This window comes from Salmo trutta, chromosome 10 (assembly GCF_901001165.1).
Source record: "Salmo trutta chromosome 10, fSalTru1.1, whole genome shotgun sequence".
Lineage (NCBI taxonomy): Eukaryota > Metazoa > Chordata > Actinopteri > Salmoniformes > Salmonidae > Salmo > Salmo trutta.
The window spans coordinates 35,383,380-35,404,690 of NC_042966.1; the positions used below are offsets into that span (position 1 = coordinate 35,383,380).

General features: G+C 42.8%; 1 protein-coding gene across 1 annotated transcript in view; it reads left to right on the forward strand.

Annotated features, from left to right (window-relative positions):
• Nucleotides 1-8,251, forward strand: part of LOC115201639 (tetraspanin-15) — a 34,010-nt gene extending 25,759 nt beyond the window's left edge. Inside the window, exon 8 of the mRNA XM_029765436.1 lies at nt 7,770-8,251. Within this exon, the coding sequence (XP_029621296.1) occupies nt 7,770-7,943 (174 nt within the window). The 3' untranslated portion in view covers nt 7,944-8,251. The remainder of the gene's footprint in view (nt 1-7,769) is intronic.
• Nucleotides 8,252-21,311: the final 13,060 nt, after the last annotated feature.

Genomic DNA, 21,311 nt, shown 5'->3' on the forward strand with positions numbered 1-21,311 from the left:
CAAAATTCACCCAACTTATTGTGGGAAGCTTGGGGAAGGCTACCTGAAACGTTTGACCCAAGTTAAACAATTTAAAGGCAATGCTACCAAATACTAATTGAGTGTATGTAAAGTTTTGACCCACTGGGAATGTGATGAAATTAATAAATCATTCTCTCTACTATTACTCTGACATTTCACATTCTTAAAATAAAGTGGTGATCCTAACTGACCTAAAACAGGGAATTTTTACTAGGATTAAATGTCAGGAATTGTGAAAAACTGAGTTTAAATGTATTTGGCTAAGGTGTATGTAAACTTCCGAATTCAACTATATCTATAATGGCCTCATCTATAGTGGTCTCATATCTCGACTAGAGAGGAGGATGCATCCTCCTTATCAGTTTCTAAACTCAGCCTCTCAGAACAAGTCATGGATTGGCACATTGGACACTTTCTATTGGTTTCCAATTCCATGTCCATATTATCAAGGACAGAGGGAAAATAGGACAAATGTGCGACATTGAATTTACACCTTCAGATTCTGTGAGCGTAGTTTCTCAGATCTTATTAAGAGCTTTTTGAGTTATTCTAGCTGTTGGCACAAATATAACTAATAGGAGCTGGCAGGGCGAAAAATGCCCTACAATACCGCTTGTTTTTTTGCAATTACTTCAGAACTGCGGCAAGCAGCTCAGACATAAGGTCATATTATGAAACGGCTCCAAAAGAGTCCTTTAGGTGCCTTTTGGCAAACTCCTAGTGGGCTGTCTTGTGCCTTTTTACTGAGGAGTGGCTTCTGTCTCGCAACTACCATAAAGGCCTGATTGGTGAAGGGCTGCAGAGATGGTTGTCCTTCTGGAAGGTTCTCTCATCTCAACAGAGGAACTCTGGATCTCTGTCAGTGACCATCGGGTTCTTGGTCACCTCCCTGACCAAGGCCCTTCTCCCCCGATTGCTCAGTTTGGCCGGGCAGACAGCTCCAGGAAGAGTCTTGGTGGTTCCAAACGACATCTTTCATTTAAGAATGATGGAGGCCACTGTGTCCTTGGGGACCTTCAGTGCTGCAGTCATATTTTGGTGCCCTTCCCCAGATCGGTGCCTCGACACAATCCTGTCTTGGAGCTCTACGGACAATTCCTTTGACCTCATGGCTTGGTTTTTGCTCTGACGTACACTGTCAACTGTGGGACCTTATATAGACAGTGGTGTGCTTTTCCAAATCATGTCCAATGAATTGAATATACCACAGGTGGACTCCAATCAAGTTGTAGAAACATCTCAAGGATAATCAATGGAAACAGGATGCACCTGAGCTCAATTTTGAGTCTCATAGCAAAGGGTCTGAATACTTGTGTAAATTAGGTATTGTTTTAAAAAAAAATTATTATACATTTGCAAACATATCTAAAAACCTGTTTTCACCTTGTAATCCATTCATGTAATGTAATCCATTCAAAATGTAATCCATTTCAGAATAAGGCTGTAATGTAACAAAATGTGCAAAAGTCAAGGGGTCTAAATACTTTCCAAATTCACTGTATATCCATTCGGAATATGAGTGTGTTTGGCATGCTGGATGGGCCTCCCAGTTAGGAATGCTTCTCCACTGCATAGAAGACATATTTGGTTTATTTCCCCATACACATTAATTCCCTATGGAGACATAGCTTTAAGTTATGTTGTTTTCTACAGTGTCCTATAAACTGGCCAAGACAGAGCAGTATTTCCACAGCAGTGAGTCTTGATGAGTGTATAACTTGTTCCACCCTTACAGCTGAGAACTAATCATGAGGCCGTTTTGGGGTAAGGGAGGTTGGGGGACATAAGCAAGAACCTTCTCAATAACTGACTTGAGCTGAATACATTGAAGAAATCTATTGTTGTCCATGTAGGTTCGATGTTGAAGCCTCTCTGTTGAAGTGTGACCTTGATGAGTAAGGGAACCTGAAGGGCTTCCTTGTTTTTAACTTACATGCTCATCTACCATAGCTGTGGTACTTAAGTCCGGAAGGAACATTTTCTCCTGCAGCCGGTGAAAATGCAGATGAGGTGTTTCGTAATAGTCCCACGAGCCTTGCTTCACTACATGCGCCATAAAATGTCCTGTTAATTATCTGTTTTATTAACAATATTACCACTTGTATCTTGTAGAAAAAGGGATGGAGAGCGCGACAGGGATACACATTTGTAGATATTTAAAGATGGAGATTGTTCTTTGGTTACCACTAATAAGTTTGAAAATTGTATGTGTCAGTGTCTTTGAAACTTTGTTGTGAAGGGCAGAATACGTCACATGTTAATTATGTGTCCAAATACAATCTGCTCCTCTGAAAACAATGAATACAATTTTAAGTTATTCTAGAGAGACTTTTGTTTTTATAAATATTAAATAATTAGAATTCTTTATTGGTAGCTACATCCCTCACCCCCCATAATTTTGAGCCAATTAACAAAATACTACAGATCTCCTTTCAAAACAAAACCCCCTGGGCACAGATGTCATTTGTCTATCAGATGTCTATTTTTATTTACATTTGGTTGAGTTGTCAACTAACCTGAATTCAAGTCAAATCAACAACAAAAATGTCACCATGACATTGGATTTAGGTTAAACGTTGGGTGAAAAAAAATATAATATTCCCTTACATTGATGACTATGTATATCCAATCAGTTTTCCACATTGATTCAATGTCATCACATTTAATAAATATATACAGTACCAGTCAAGTTTGGACACACCTACTCATTCCAGGGTTTCTTTATTTTTACTATACAAAGGGGTTGAATACTTATTGACTCAAGACATTTCAGGGTTGTTTCATTTTGAATTAATTAATAATTCCACTTTTTCCACTTTGACATTATGGTAAGCCCCAGTGACCAATAGTCTAAATTGAATTACTTTCAAGTTCAGGCTGTAACACAACAAAATGTGGAAAAAGTCAAGCGGTGTGAATACTTTCTGAAGGCACTGTATATGGTTCCCCATATTGACAATCACATGTAGCATTGGAGGGAACAAAACTTGGAGGGTATTGACTAAAGACAGCTTTTGACTAAAGACAGTATTGACTAAAGAGAGCAATTTCTCACAGTAAGTGGCTGTAAAAAGGGTTAAGTCTTCTGACTGGCACTTTTAATCATTAAATCCATTGTTTACTCACATTCTATTGATTGGAAGGAGCTGTGGCTGCCTGTCTATGGGAATAAATGATGATCTCTATCACCTGAAGCTACAGTACAGTGAGGGGGAAAAAGTATTTGATCCCCTGCTGATTTTGTACGGTTTGCCCACTGACAAAAAAATTATCAGTCTATAATTTTAATGGTAGGTTTTAATTGAACAGTGAGAGACAGAATAACAAAAAAAAATCCAGAAAAACGCATGTCAAAAATGTTATAAATTGATTTGCATTTTAATGAGGGAAATAAGTATTTGACCCCCTCTCAGTCAGAAAGATTTCTGGCTCCCAGGTGTCTTTTATACAGGTAACGGGCTGAGATTAGGAGCACACTCTTAAAGGGAGTGCTCCTAATCTCATCTTGTTACCTGTATAAAAGACACCTGTCCATAGAAGCAATCAATCAATCAGATTCCAAACTCTCCACCATGGCCAAGACCAAAGAGCTCTCCAAGGATGTCAGGGACAAGATTGTAGACCTACACAAGGCTGGAATGGGCTACAAGAACATCGTCAAGCAGCTTGGTGAGAAGGTGACAACAGTTGGTGCGATTATTCGCAAATGGAATAAACACAAAAGAACTGTCAATCTCCCTCGGCCTGGGGCTCCATGCAAGATCTCACCTCGTGGAGTTGCAATGATCATGAGAACGGTGAGGAATCAGCCCAGAACTACACGGGAGGATCTTGTCAATGGTCTCAAGGCAGCTGGGACCATAGTCACCAAGAAAACAAGGGTAACACACTATGCCGTGAAGGACTGAAATCCTGCAGCGCCCGCAAGGTCCCCCTGCTCAAGAAAGCACACATACATGCCCATCTGAAGTTTGCCAATGAACATCTGAATGATTCAGAGGACAACTGGGTGAAAGTGTTGTGGTCAGATGAGACCAAAATGGAGCTCTTTGGCATCAACTCAACTCGCCGTGTTTGGAGGAGGAGGAATGCTGCCTATGACCCCAAGAACACCATCCCCACCGTCAACATGGAGGTGGAAACATTATGCTTTGGGGGTGTTTTTCTGCTAAGGGGACAGGACAACTTCATCACCGCATCAAAGGGACGATGGACGGGGCCATGTACCATCAAATCTTGGGTGAGAACCTCCTTCCCTCAGCCAGGGCATTGAAATGGTTCGTGGATGGGTATTCCAGCATGGCAATGACCCAAAACACATGGCCAAGGCAACAAAGGAGTGGCTCAAGAAGAAGCACATTAAGGTCCTGGAGTGGCCTAGCCAGTCTCCAGACCTTAATCCCATTAGAAAATCTGTGGCGGGAGCTGAAGGTTCGAGTTGCCAAACGTCAGCCTCGAAACCTTAATGACTTGGAGAAGATCTGCAAAGAGGAGTGGGACAAAATCCCTCCTGAGATGTGTGCAAACCTGGTGGCCAACTACAAGAACCGTCTGACCTCTGATTGCCAACAAGGGTTTTGCCACCAAGTACTAAGTCATGTTTTGCAGAGGGGTCAAATACTTATTTCCCTCATTAAAATGCAAATCAGTTTATAACATTTTTGACATGCGTTTTTCTGGATTTTGCTGCTGTTATTCTGTCTCTCACTGTTCAAGTAAACCTACCATTAAAAGGGCAAACGTACAAAATCAGCAGGGGATCAAATACTTTTCCCCCCCACTGTAGGCAAAAGTGAGTTGTCGAATTAAGTTTTTCCCTGAGATCCCATATGTTATTGATTTGAGGGTATTTCTATTGAGCTACTAATGCTTTGTTGACGTTGCCACATAGGATTCATCATTCGATGTAATCTAGTCATTTGAGCAATCCTCCCACATACTGTACATTTATATACTTCAAGACTGTCGGATAAAATGAGGTTTGTTTTCATAGACGGGTTGGTTGTTTAGCAACAAAACCGTTTCATGCGCAACTATGGGGCTAAACAGACAGGGTTGGTTTAGATTGTTGAAAATGTAAATACATTTGCACCAATCAGCACTTGTCTCTCAAATACATTGTTACAATTGGTGGTTAGTTAGCGAATTTGAGTTAAAACTAAAATCGGTTAAAACACCTCAAAACAAGACAAGATAAAACTAGCTGAAACGAGGCACCTACGATTCCTCACATGGCAGCTTCTTGTCATTGTTGCTAGCTAGCTGGCCATCCAGAATCACAACAACACATGGACTTCTGCCTTATTGAAGCGTGCACATCGTTTTCTAGACGTTGTCAGATACCTGTTTATTTGAAACAGGCCAAGGTTGAACAAGTGGACAGACAGCCTTAGATTTGATTAGCCATCTGTTCAAGACTTGGGGGACACTTTTATGTCTGAGTTTCAGACCCCTCAGTCAATGAGTTATGAAACTAAAATAATATAGCTGTCTTGACTTGCTGGCTACAGCACTTCTACTGATGTTATGTTGAATACTTTCAACATACACCCATAAGGATACCGTCTAAAAAAGTCATTGTTCATACATTCTTAACCTGAGCTTTTTACCTCAACATGGTGCACATGTACTGTATGGGTTATTTCATGCATTCTGCACGGTTCTTCTTAAGAGTAAAGTCAGATGCTCTGCGGTGTGATTTGCTATAGAAATTGTGGGGCTGCTGGCAGTAAGAGAACATAATGTAGCTTAAGCTCTAGAATCAACACAAGCTGTGGCTGTCTGTTCATAGATCATTGTAGCTCTCGTCTGTCTCAGGTCTGTGCTTTTGGTTAAATGCATGCTTCAGACAATTATTTTAAGTTTTTGAAATGTATTTTGTATCAAGGACAGAACAAATTGATTATTGACAACCCCCTCCCCCAAAGGAAAAAAGGCAGTGGTCGTTAATGCACTGTAGATCCAAAGTACCCCAATCTTTCTCACTCAACGTCAACAAAACAATGGAGATGCTCGTGGACTTCAGGAAACAGCAGATGGAGCACCCCCCTATCCACATCGAAGGGACAGCAGTGGAGAAAATGGAAAGTTTTAAGTTCCTCGGCGTACACATCAACGACAAACTCAAATGGTCCACCCACACAGACATTGTGGTGAAGGCGCAACAGCGCCTCTTCAACCTCAGGAGACTGACGAAATTTGGCTTGTCACCCAAAACCCTGACTAACTTTTACAGATCCACAAACGAGAGCATCCTGTCGGGCTGTACGGTAATTGCTCCGCCCTCAACCGCAAGGCTCTCGAGAGGGTGGTGCGGTCTGCGCAACGCATCACTGGGGGCAAACTACCTGCCCTCCATGACACCTATAGCACCCGATGTCACAGGAAGGCAAAAAAGATAATCAAAGACAACAACCCGATCCACTGCCTGTTCACACCGCTACCATCCAGAAGGCGAGGTCAGTACAGGTGCATCGAAGCTGGGACCGAGAGAAGTTGTTCTTCAGTCTATCTCAAGGCCGTCAGACTGCCTAACAGCTATCACCAACTCCAAGAGGCTGCTGCCTACATGGAGACCCAATCACTGGCCACTTTAACAAATGGATCACTTTAAACAATGCCACTTTAAACAATGCCACTTTAATAATGTTTACGTATCTTACATTACTCATATGTATATACTGTATTTTATACCATCTATTGCACCTTGCCTATGCCGCTCGGCCATCGCTCATCCATATACCGTAATTTCCGGACTATTAAGCGCACCTGAATATTAACCGCACCCACGGAATTAAAAAAAATATATTATTTTGAACATAAATAAGCCGCACATGTCTATAAGCCGCAGGTGCCTACCGGTACATTGAAACAAATGAACTTTACACAGGCTTTAATGAAACACGGCTTGTAACAAAAATAAATGGGCTTAAACGAAACACGGTTTGTAACAAAAATAAATAGGCTTTAACGAAACACGGCTTGTAACAAAAAATAAAAAATTAGCAGTAAGCTTTAGTTGTCTTTTTGCACTGAGTCAATTCCTCACGCTGCTGTTTCCAATGTCTTATCATCGACTCATTAAGACCAAGCTCCCGTGCAGCAGCTCTATTTCCTTTTCCTACAGCCAGATCAATCGCCTTCAACTTGAAAGCTGCATCATATGCATTTCTCCGTGTCTTTGCCATGATGAGGGTGACAAAATGACTACCGTAATCAGAATGATGGGAAGTTTGAGAGCGCTCGATTTAATCTAAACAGTAAACAAAAAAAGTTGTTTGACCATAACCCGTTCGGCAATTTCATTGGTCTAATGAAAGCTTCATGCCGCCAAAAAACTGAGCACGTTACAGAATGTTTTTTTATTTTTAGAAAAAAAATAGAAAGCGGGAAAAATCCATATATTAGCTGCGTCATTGTTTAAGCCGCGAGGTTCAAAGCCTGGGAAAAAAGTTGCGGTTTATAGTCTGGAATTTACAGTATTTACATGTACATATTCTCATTCACCCCTTTTTAGATTTGTGTGTATTAGATAGTTGTTGGGAAACTGTTAGATATTACTGTACAATCAGAACCAGAAGCACACGCATTTTGCTACATTTGTTTTAGCATCTGCTAACCATGTGTATGTGACAAATACAGTTTGATTTGACATTGAACTAGTGCTTACTAAAGCAAGGTCATCTTCCCCAAGGGTGTAGTTCAAGACTCTATTTCCCATCTGACTCTGAATCTCCTTGTGTTTGCAGTTCTTGGGCGTGATCATTAGCTGGCTCTACATCACACGAGTGGAGGATGCCATTGCTGAGTATGGTAACTACCAGGATGGACTGCTGGACGCAGGGGACAGTGATGGCTTCAGGGAACCCAAGAAGCAGAGCAGAATGGTCAAATGTTGCAGGTGCATGCCAGAGATTGACTGAGCGTGCCTCATGTTATCGAACTAGCCTAAAACACTGCTGTGCCTGCCTCAGCCTTCCAACACACTGGAGCTATCTGCTCCAGTTTTACAAACACTGTTCAGAGACCTTTTAGTGTGTTTTTAGTTCTATTCAGGGATTGTTTGTTTTTTCAGGGGCTCATTTATTAAGATTTTTATTAGGATGGAAGGGTCTACATACCGGTATGTGCCTGTGCTGTGTGAAAAATAAATCGCTTTTTGTTAATTTTTTTTTTTCCCCCTCATTGGTAAAATGTTGATTTTATATATAGATTTACAGCCCAAAAAAAATACATTTTCTGTCATACTAAATACAAATATGTAGCTCACTAGCCAGTCCCTCATAGGAATACCAATATTTCAATCATTATTACCTCAGACTCCTGTATTGATGCCAATTAATTAAATGGGACATTTTTAGCTGTTCAAAGAGAAATATTTTCTATGGTCAATTTTATGGAGGGTACCTACCTATACTTTCATAATCATTGGAGATGTCATGGGTTCAACACATTAAAGGAGTAGTTCGGGGTTTTGGCAATGAGGACCTCCATCTACTTCCCCAGAGTCCGATTAACTCGTGGACACCATATGTATGTACATGCGTGCAGTTTTAAGGAAGTAATTAACTAGCATTAGCACAATTGTTATCTAGCGTTAGCGCAATGACTGGATGCTAGCTATTTGCGTAAACTTCCAGTCATTGCGCTAACGCTAGTTAGCCTTGGCTCGCGAAACTACCTTTTTAACGTCCTTTTATACTGGACTTCCATGAGTTCATCTGACTCCGGGGAAGTAAATAAAGGGCCTCTGCTAAAATCACGAACTATCCCTTTAATGGTTTAGGTGAGTAAAAATCGAATCAACTTACAGTAAGTTTATGGTCAGTCACACAATGTGGCTTCATTTGAGTTAGGAATACCAATGTTGTTAATGATGTACAACATACACATGGTCTGTTGTCCACATTTTATTATGATTTTGTACTGTTAAATGGTTTGGAAGCTACGTTTTATGGCTTTGCTCAGTCAGTGACATTTACCTGTTGTGGGATCTGCTAGTGAGCCTCTTAAGCTCTTCGCAGAGCAGCATCATGTACTTGGTCTTCCTGCCAATGATTGTATACAGTATCAGTCAAAAGTTTGGACACACCTACTCATTCTAGGGTTTTTATTAATTTTTTACTATTTTCTACATCGTAGAATAATAGTGAAGACATCAACTATGAAATAACACATGGAATCATGTAGTAACCAAAAAAGTGTTAAACAAATCAAAATATAAAATATATTTGAGATTCTTCAAAGTACCTTTCCCTTTGACAGCTCTGCACACTCTTGGCATTCTCCCAACCAGCTTCATGAGGTAGTCACCTGGAATGCATTTTAATTAACATGTGTTCCTTGTTAAAAGTTAATTTGTGGAATTTCTTTCCTTAATGCGTTTGAGCCAATCAGGTGTGTTGTGACAAGGTAGGGGTGGTATACAGACGATATCCCTATTTGGTAAAAGACCAAGTCCATATTATGGCAAGAACAGCTCAAATAAGCAAAGAGAAACGACAGTCCATCATTAATTTAAGACACGAAGGTCAGTCAATGTGGAAAATGTCAAGAACTTTGAACGTTTCTTCAAGTGCAGTCGCAAAAACCATCAAGCGCTATGATGAAACTGGCTCTCATGAGGACCGCCACAGGAAAAGAAGACCCAGAGTTACATCTACTGCAGAGAATACGTTTATTAGAGTTACCAGCATCAAAAATTGCAGCCCCAAATAAATGCCTCATAGAGTTCAAGTAACAGACACATCTCAACATCAGCTGTTCAGAGGAGACTGTGTGAATCAAGCCTTCACGGTCAAATTGCTGCAAAGAAACCACTACTAAAGGACACCAATAATAAGAAGAGACTTGCTTGGGACAAGAAACACGAGCAATGGACAATAGACCGGTGGAAATCTGTCCTTTAGTCTGATGACTCCAAATTTGAGATTTTTTGGTTTCAACCGCCATGTCTTTGTGAGACGCAGAGTAGGTGAACAGATGATCTCTGCATGTGTGGTTCCTACCGTGAAGCATGGAGGAGGAGGTGTGGGGTTGCTTTGCTGGTGACACTGTCAGTGATTTATGTTGAATTCAAGGCACACTTAACCAGCATGGCTACCACAGAATTCCGCAGCAATACACCATCCCATCTGGTTTGGGCTTAGTGGGACTATCATTTGTTTTTCAACAGGACCTCCAGGCTGTGTGTAAGGGCTATTTACCAAGAAGGAGAGTGATGGAGTGCTGCATCAGATGACCTGGCCTCCACAATCACCTAACCTCAACCCAATTGAGATGGTTTGGAATGAATTGGACCGCAGAGTGAAGGAAAAGCAGCTAATAAGTGCTCATCATATATGGGAACTCCTTCACTGTTGGAAAAGCATTCCTCATGAAGCTGGTTGAGAGAATGCCAAGAGTGTCCAAAGCTGTCATCAAGGCAAAGGGTGGCTACTTTGAAGAATCTCAAATATAAAATATATTTTGATTTATATAATACTTTTTGGTTACTACATTATTCCATATGTGTTATTTCATAGTTTTTTTGACGTCTTCACAAAACCCTCAAAATGAGTAGGTGTGTCCAAACTTTTGACTGGTACTGTATGTCTGTTAAAAGCATGGTCGTATGGGATTGCATGCCTAGTTTTAAAGGCTAGCTGTTACATACTTATTCAGACCATAAGTGCCATCCGCAGCCTGTTTCCATGGAAAAGGACTAAATGAGGTGGTTCTGAGACAGAACGATGAATGACTTCATATTTGAATCCATCCACACCAAATGGGAAGTCAAACAAATGTTCAACTTTCAAACAAATTTTCGACTCAAATTACATCAAATGAATGTCAGTCAAAGCTATTGATTATTTATTTGTGACAAACTTTTAAGGTGCCATCAGATTTTTTTTAAATTTTTATCTTGCTTTGAAATCTTCTTACTGTTCAGTTGTGGTGGAGGTTATAAAGTTGTCTTTTAACTTATGCTGTTTATTTTTTGGTGTGAGCTCACTGTAATACTTTTGAGCATTATATAGTGATCTGGTGAATAAATAAATCATATTTACAGTCCTGTTGAGCAGCCTCTGTAGTGGCGTTTTTGGTTGCTCTTCCTGTCCTGCTGGTTTGTCTGCCTATGCAGAGGGCTGTGACACGAAATATTTGACTCTTTCATGGAGCCCAGCCCACCCAAAATAACCCTTGGTGTAATTGTTATTCTCTGTCCCACTACAAACCCATTACAGTCATCATGAGTATACTTTAACCTCTTCAACATTTTCAAACACCTTTCTAACACAAAACCCATATTCGTTTTTTCCATGATGCCTTCAGTTTTTCTCAAGACAAATACTGACATTTCTGCTAGAAATGTATGCCCTGTGTACTGAGCCGTTTTTACAGTTGTAGACATTCTTGCATGGTTTTTGTCATGACATCAAAGCATGTCCATCCCGTACCTTCACTCTCTCTCCCTTGTCTTTCATTGTTCTTTATCTCTTTACCCTTCACTCACAATTAACATTGGCTGTAAAATGCTATGTACTGTTAGTGCTCCAATGGCCATAAGTACAGATGAAACATCTAAATGACCATGTAGGACACCTAGAAAGTACTTTATAGCTTGTGATGACACTTTTCAGCACTTGACCCCTTAACGACAGGATCATTTCACATGATATTTATGTTACGTAATGTATGAATCGGGATTTGGTACACTTATTAAAATGTTTGTACAAATGTGTGACAGCCTGTCATTATTTGGCCCTGCCAGCAACACTGCAATTTTAACAGCAAAACATTAAAAATCAAAGTTTGTGACGTGCGCTGAATACAACCTTACAGTAGACCTTACAGTGAAATGCTTACTTACAAGCCCTAACCAACAGTGCAATTTTTAAGTAAAAAATAGGTATTAGGTAAACAATATATAAGTAAAGAAATACAAAATAAAAAGAAAACAGTAAAATGACAGTGAACATTTGTCATGTACGACATTTTTTTTTTGTCAGCTTTTGGATTTTGTACAACGGAACATCTGGGGAAGTTCTATTTTAATCAGGAAAGTTCTGAAAATGGCCTGCAGCTAAAATCTGTACCCTTCTTTCCAGAGGAAGAATTGGGCCCTTAAGCTATCCTGCTGTCACATTTGAGAGATACTCCTTGGGAATTGAATTTTTTATTTCAGAAATGGTGCCCTGTGCCCACAGGATTTCTGTGGCACAACAAACAATTGTTCTTTTGTTTACACCACAATCAAGGTGTCCTCTAAGGATGACACACACTCAATCATATACAGCCTTGGTGTCTTCCAGATTACCAACAGAGTTGGTGGGAACAAATTGCTTGTTTTGTCTACAGTTAAGTGGTTCTTAAAGTGGAAATTTGGCTCATCTTTGGGGGTTGTTATAGATGTCAGATAACACTCATCCACTCTGCTTCCCGGGGACTCCTATTCATCCTTACTGTCTGTAGGACACCCATCCTCATACCAACCACCACTGATATACTGATGGGCTTTCAGAGGACATCAAATGCATTGAGGACAAAAAGCATGTAGAATGACATCTAACATATTTCTATAAGTATCCAGTGTGTGTCATACTACTGTAAATACCCAGTCATGTCTTGAAAAATAACATGTAAATGATTGGCTATAAATGAATGTGATATTTCTTATCAGGAGTTTTTTTTAACGATAATTGAATTAAGCAAGTCAGTTAAGAACAAATTCTTATTTACGATGACGGCCTACACCGGCCAATTGTGCGCCGCCCTATAGGACTCCCAATCACGACTGGTTGCGATACAGCCTGATATCCCCATGGTACTGATGGAGTTTTTCACTCAGTGGGGTGGAGTCATCGTATTTGTCATGTTTGTCTGATGATGATGTACGTGTCCTAAAAGAGATATCTTCATCTGTGGCGATGTTGCTATGGCTACTGTAAAACAAATAGTGGGAGCCTAATATGTCAAAGGATGCATAGATGGAAGAATGCCCATCAATTCACCTCTACACATAGTTGGACTAATGCCCATCACTTCCCATCTATGTACAGATGCACAAAACTGATTTTTTAACTCACTCATGCACTCTGATTGGTTAACTCACTCATGCAACATTTATTTCTATTAGCAGCTAATTTATGTCCAAGGACATCAAGCACATCATCTGGTTTCAGTTTTCTTCGGTTGCTTCAGTTTCTCTGTGTTTGTCCTAGGCCCTTTATAGTACAATGCTACCAAATGTTATTATTGTAGAAGCTACGTATGATATTAAGACAAATGGCTCATTCGATCTGCCTTTTCAAAGTTATAGTTTATCTGTCTGCCCTCCGTGCACAGTCTGTGTTCTACCTGGTTGCTTGTCATCCAGGCTTGGGGGATGGAGTGGGGATCAATGCTTCTGAAAAGATTACCAACCTGTGTCCTGTTGTGGCATTCTACTTACCTGGGATAATACAATGCCCTTATCCCAGAGTCCACCTACTGTGTCTCTGTCCATAACGAACCTCCCTCACCAGGCACCAGGATCTCTCTCCATAACAACCCTCCCTCACCAGGGACCAGGATCTCTCTCCATAACAACCCTCCCTCACCAGGGACCAGGATCTCTCTCCATAATGAACCTCCCTCACCAGGGACCAGGATCTCTCTCCATAACGAACCTCCCTCACCAGGGACCAGGATCTCTCTCCATAACGAACCTCCCTCACCAGGCACCAGGATCTCTCTCCATAACGAACCTCCCTCACCAGGGACCAGGATCTCTCTCCATAATGAACCTCCCTCACCAGGCACCAGGATCTCTCTCCATAACGAACCTCCCTCACTAGGGACCAGGATCTCTCTCCATAACAACCCTCCCTCACCAGGGACCAGGATCTCTCTCCATAACAACCCTCCCTCACCAGGGACCAGGATCTCTCTCCATAACAACCCTCCCTCACCAGGGACCAGGATCTCTCTCCATAACGAACCTCCCTCACCAGGTACCAGGATCTCTCTCCATAACGAACCTCCCTCACCAGGGACCAGGATCTCTCTCCATAATGAACCTCCCTCACCAGGCACCAGGATCTCTCTCCATAACGAACCTCCCTCACTAGGGACCAGGATCTCTCTCCATAATGAACCTCCCTCACCAGGGACCAGGATCTCTCTCCATAACAACCCTCCCTCACCAGGGACCAGGATCTCTCTCCATAACAACCCTCCCTCAACAGGGACCAGGATCTCTCTCCATAACGAACCTCCCTCACCAGGCACCAGGATCTCTCTCCATAACGAACCTCCCTCACCAGGGACCAGGATCTCTCTCCATGATGAACCTCCCTCACCAGGGACCAGGATCTCTCTCCATAACAACCCTCTCTCACCAGGGACCAGGATCTCTCTCCATAACAACCCTCCCTCACCAGGGACCAGGATCTCTCTCCATAACAACCCTCCCTCACCAGGGACCAGGATCTCTCTCCATAACAACCCTCCCTCACCAGGGACCAGGATCTCTCTCCATAACAACCCTCCCTCACCAGGGACCAGGATCTCTCTCCATAACAACCCTCCCTCACCAGGGACCAGGATCTCTCTCAATAACAACCCTCCCTCACCAGGGACCAGGATCTCTCTCCATAACGAACCTCCCTCACCAGGGACCAGGATCTTTCTCCATAACGAACCTCCCTCACCAGGCACCAGGATCTCTCTCCATAACGAACCTCCCTCACCAGGGACCAGGATCTCTCTCCATAACGAACCTCCCTCACCAGGCACCAGGATCTCTCTCCATAACAACCCTCCCTCACCAGGGACCAGGATCTCTCTCCATAACGAACCTCCCTCACCAGGCACCAGGATCTCTCTCCATAACGAACCTCCCTCACCAGGCACCAGGATCTCTCTCCATAACAACCCTCCCTCACCAGGGACCAGGATCTCTCTCCATAACGAACCTCCCTCACCAGGCACCAGGATCTCTCTCCATAACGAACCTCCCTCACCAGGGACCAGGATCTCTCTCCATAACGAACCTCCCTCACCAGGCACCAGGATCTCTCTCCATAACGAACCTCCCTCACCAGGGACCAGGATCTCTCTCCATAACGAACCTCCCTCACCAGGCACCAGGATCTCTCTCCATAACAACCCTCCCTCACCAGGGACCAGGATCTCTCTCCATAACAACCCTCCCTCACCAGGGACCAGGATCTCTCTCCATAACAACCCTCCCTCACCAGGGACCAGGATCTCTCTCCATAACAACCCTCCCTCACCAGGGACCAGGATCTCTCTCCATAACAACCCTCCCTCACCAGGGACCAGGATCTCTCTCCATAACAACCCTCCCTCACCAGGGACCAGGATCTCTCTCTATAACAACCCTCCCTCACCAGGGACCAGGATCTCTCTCCATGACAACCCTCCCTCACCAGGGACCAGGATCTCTCTCCATAACAACCCTCCCTCACCAGGGACCAGGATCTCTCTCCATAACAACCCTCCCTCACCAGGGACCAGGATCTCTCTCCATAACAACCCTCCCTCACCAGGGACCAGGATCTCTCTCCATAACAACTCTCCCTCACCAGGGACCAGGATCTCTCTCCATAACAACCCTCCCTCACCAGGCACCAGGATCTCTCTCCATAACGAACCTCCCTCACCAGGCACCAGGATCTCTCTCCATAACAACCCTCCCTCACCAGGGACCAGGATCTCTCTCCATAACAACCCTCCCTCATCAGGGACCAGGACCTCTCTCCATAACAACCCTCCCTCACCAGGGACCAGGATCTCTCTCCATAACAACCCTCCCTCACCAAGCACCAGGATCTCTGTCCATAACAACCCTCCCTCACCAGGCACCAGGATCTCTCTCCATAACAACCCTCCCTCACCAGGGACCAGGATCTCTCTCCATAACAACCCTCCCTCACCAGGGACCAGGATCTCTCTCCATAAAAACCCTCCCTCACCAAGCACCATGATCTCTGTCCATAACAACCCTCCCTCACCAGGGACCAGGATCTCTCTCCATAACAACCCTCCCTCACCAAGCACAAGGATCTCTCTCCATAACAACCCTCCCTCACCAGGGACCAGGATGTGTGAGTCAACACTCGTTTCAACCTATGACACAGCTCACTCAAGGGGCCTCTTTCATATCTTCTGACACGAGGAGGGGACTGGGGAGATATTAGACCAGCAGGTAGGAAAAGGAGACTTATAACTTTGGTTTTCCACAAGAAATACTCTCTCCGATGGGGCTACCGTAGAGCAGTGGTTCTTGGGGACCCCCAGACGTTTTATAATGTTGTTGTAGCCTTGAACTAGCTCACCTGATTCACCTAATCAAGGGCTTGATGATTAGTTGACAAGTTGAATCAGGTGTGTTAGGTGTGGAATAGTTAACGGCTGGGGTTCCCCGAGAAGAGGTTTGAGAACGACTGCCCTAGAAGATGTGATTAACGTACATGTGATTAACTCCGTAGCATGTGGGATGAATCGTGTGATTAATAACACCTGCACTTGTCTTTTCTTACTAGCACTGACTTTATTGAGGAAAAATTTGACATACTATGACTGAGATGGTGAGATCGCACTGCAGTGGATAGCGGCAATTTTACCGGCTCCTGACCGATTCTGCTCCCTGCGTTGTTGGGAAGGGCCCGTAAGTACTCATTTCACTGTTAGTCTACGCTTGTTGTTTACAAAGCAAATGAAAAATAACATTTGATTTGATAGGTGGTTGTCTCACCCAGCTACCTTAAAATGCATGCACTAACTGTAAATTACTCAAATGTAATGTAATGTGGATTCACTCGCTGTCCTCGCTCTAGCTTGCTCTTTTGATTAAGCAGGACTCAAGTCACACTACTCGCTGTCCCAATGTCACCCCGGGATGCCAAGGACCGAGAGACGCACCTTCTGTTTGCTTCACATTTGCTTGTCATGGCCCATACTGTTTGAACTGGGAGATTAAGAGGCATGACAAGTGTGGTTAAATTAGAATCGTGGGTCTGCATTTTGCTGTTTGATAAAACAGCGACAGACAACAGTGGAGACTAAAATTACCTTGTAAACCTAACAGGACTTAGATAACCACCTTTGGTTGATGATTGTGTTGGATAATGCATCTCTTATCCACCCACAACCAGAACATCAACTGTCACCCATCAAGGAATGGTGTTAGTTGTTCTAACTTATAGGAACCGATGGGGTTTTCTTTTGAAACTCTGCAACTCTCTGTTGGCTGGGCACCCCGCTTGTGCCATCAAACCCCTGCAAGTCATCCAGAACGCCACAGACCGCTTGGTGTTCAACCTTCCCAAATTCTCCCATGACACCCTGGTCATCCGCACACTGCTGGCTTCCAGTCAAATCTTGCATCCACTACAAGACCATGGTGCTTGCCTACGGAGCAGACCTTCCGTACCTTCAGGCTATGCTCAAAACCTACACCCCAACCTGAGCAATCCGTTTTGTCACCTCTGGTCTCTTGTCCGTCCTGTGATTTGTGATTGTCTCACCTTGCTACAGTACTGAAGATGAAATGTTATCTGACAATAGAGTATTTGTTAATATACTTAGAAATGGTTTATTTGTTTATTTGATAATGTTGTTTAATACGGTGAAATGGTACCACTTATAGATTTTGGACCACGTCAGGTATAAACCACTAGAGTGCATTCGGAAAGTATACAGACCTCTTAACTTTTTCCACATTTTGTTACATTACAGCCTTATTCTAAAATTGATTAAATATTTTTTTCCCCCTCATCAATCTACACACAATACCCCATAATGACAAAGCAAAAACTGATTTTTAGAAATGTTTGCAAATTTATTACAATAACAAAAAATGGAAATATTACATTTACATAAGTATTCATACCCTTTACTCAGTACTTTGTTGAAGCACCTTAGGCAGCGATTGCAGCCTCGTGTCTTCTTGGGTATGACGCTACAAGCTTGGCACACCAGTATTTGGGGAGTTTCTCCTATTCTTCTCTGCAGATCCTCTCCTCTCAAGCTCTGCCAGGTTGAATGATATTGCCAACTACTTTAATGACTTTTTCATTGGCAAGATAAGCAAACTTAGGGATGACATGCCAGCAACAAATGCTGACACTACACATCCAAGTATATCGGACCAAATTATGAAAGAGAAGAATTGTACTTTTGAATTCCGTAGTCAGTGTGGAAAAGGTGAAAAAATTATTGTTGTCTATCAACAATGACAAGCCACCGGGGTCTGACAATCTGAATGGAAAATTACTGAGGATAATAGCAGACAATATTGCCACTCCTATTTGTCACATCTTCAATTTAAGCCTACCAGAGAGCGTGTGCCCTCAGGCCTGGAGGGAAGCTTAAGTCATTCCACTACCCAAGAATAGTAAAGCCCCTTTTACTGCCTCAAATAATCAACCAATCAGCCTGTTACCAACCCTTAGTAAACTTCTGGAAAAAATGGTGTTTGACCAGATACAATGATATTTCACAGTAAACAAATTGACAACAGAATTTCAGCACGCTTATAGAAAAGGACACTCAACAAGCACAGCACTTACACAAATGACTGATTGGCTGAGAGAAATTGATGATAAAATGATTGTGGGGGCTGTCTTGTTAGACTTCAGTGCAGCTTTTGACATTATCGATCACAGTCTGCTGCTGGAAAAACGTACGTGTTATGGCTTTACACCTGCTGCTATAATGTGGATAAAGAGTTATTTATCTAACAGAACACAGAGGGTGTTCTTTAATGGAAGCCTCTCAAATATAATCCACTTAGAATCAGGAATTCCCAAGGGTAGCTGTTTAGGCACGTTGCTTTTTTAAATTTTTACTAATGACATGCCACTGACTTTGAGTAAAGCCAGAGTGTCTATGTATGCGGATGACTCAACACTATACACGTCAGCTACTACAGCGACTGAAATGACTGCAACACTCAACAAAGAGCTGCTGTTAGTTTCAGAGTGGGTGGCAAGTAATAAGTTAACCCTAAATATTTGTAAAACTAAAAGCATTGTCTTTGGAACAAAACACTCACTAAACCCCAAACCTCAACTAAATATTGTAATAAATAATGTGGAAATTGAGCAAGATGAGATGACTAAACTGCTTGGAGTAACCCTAGATTGTAAACTGTCATGGTCAAAACATATTGATGCAGTAGTAGCTAAGATGGGGAGAAGTCTGTCTATAATAGAGTGACGCTCTGCCTTCTTAACAACACTATCAACAAGGCAGGTCCTACAGGCCCTAGTTTTGTTGCACCTTGGCTACTGTTCAGTCGTGTGGTCAAGTGCCACAAAAAAGGTCTTAGTAAAATTGCAATTGGCTTACAGCTGGCCCTTGGATGTACACAGAGAGCTAATATTAATAATATGCATGTCAATCTCTCCTGGCTCACTTTTATTTATGAGAGGTATTGACATGTTGAATGTACCGAGCTGTCTGTCTAAACTACTGGCACACAGCTCGGACACCCATGCATACCCCACAAGACATGCCACAAGAGGTCTCTTCACAATCTCCAAGTCCAGAACAGTCTATGGGAGGCACACAGTACTACATAGAGCCATGACAACATGGAACTCTATCCCACATCAAGTAACTGATGCAAGCAGTAAAATTAGATTAAAAAAAACAGAAGAAAAAAAACTTATGGAACAGCGGGGGCTGTGAAGCAACACAAACATTGCATACACACACACACACACATATACACACACACACACACACACACATATACACACACACAACACAGACACATGCATACACAAACACAATAACATACCCACTATATAGTGAGGGGAAAAAAGTATTTGATCCCCTGCTGATTTTGTACGTTTGCCCACTGACGAAGAAATGATCAGTCTATAATGTTTTTGTCCCTATAATTTCTAAGCAAACGGCTGGAGGTAGGGCTTTCTCCTATAGAGCTCCATTTTTATGGAACGGTCTGCCTACCCATGTGAGAGACGCAGACTCAGTCTCAACCTTTAAGTCTTTACTGAAGACTTATCTCTTCAGTAGGTCCTATGATTAAGTATAGTCTGGCCCAGGGGTGTGAAGGTGAACGGAAAGGCTGGAGCAACGAACCGCCCTTGCTGTCTCTGCCTTGCCGGTTCCCCTCTCTCCACTGGGATTCTCTGCCTCTAACCCTATTACAGGGGCTGAGTCACTGGCTTACTGGTGTTCTTCCATGCCGTCCATGGGAGGGGTGCGTCACTTGAGTGGGTTGAGTCACTGACGTGGTCTTCCTGTCTGGGTTGGCGCCCCCCCCCCCCGCCCCCCTTGGGTTGTGCCGTGGCGGAGATCTTTGTGGGCTATTATCTGGTGTCCTGTGTGAATTTAAATATGCTCTCTCTAATTCTCTCTTTCTCTCTTTCTTTCTCTCGGAGGACCTGAGCCCTAGGACCATGCCTCAGGACTACCTGGCATGATGACTCCTTGCTGTCCCCAGTCCACCTGGCCGTGCTGCTGCTCCAGTTCCAACTGTTCTGCCTGCGGCTATGGAACCCTGACCTGTTCACCGGACGTGCTTGTTGCACCCTCGACAACTACTATGATTTTTATTATTTGACCATGCTGGTCATTTATGAACATTTTAACATCTTGACCATGTTCTGTTATAATATCCACCCGGCACAGCCAGAAGAGGACTGGCCACCCCTCATAGCCTGGTTCCTCTCTAGGTTTTGGCCTTTCTAGGGAGTTTTTCCTAGGGAGTTTTTCCTAGCCACCGTGCTTCTTTCACATGCATTGCTTGCTGTTTGGGGTTTTAGGCTGGGTTTCTGTACAGCACTTTGAGATATCAGCTGATGTACAAAGGGCTATATAAATAAATTTGATTTGATTTGGGTCAAATACTTATTTCTCTCATTAAAATGCAAATCATTTTATAACATTTTTGACATGTGTTTTTCTGGATATTTTTGTTGTTATTCTGTCTCTCACTGTTCAAATAAACCTACCATTAAAATTATAGACTGATCATTTCTTTGTCAGTGGACAAACGTACAAAATCAGCAGGAGATCAAATACTTTTTTCCCTCACTGTACATACACATGGATTTAGTACTGTAGCTATGTGGTCGTGGTGGAGTAGGGGCATGAGGGCACACAGTGTGTTGTGAAATCTGTGAATGTATTGGAATGTTTTTAAAATTGTAAAAACTGCCTTAACTTTGCTGGACCCCAGGAAGAGTAGCTGCTGCTTTGGCAGCAGCTAATGGGGATCCATAATAAATACAAATACAAATGGGGAGCATCGCTGCGCAGCTATTTTCAGG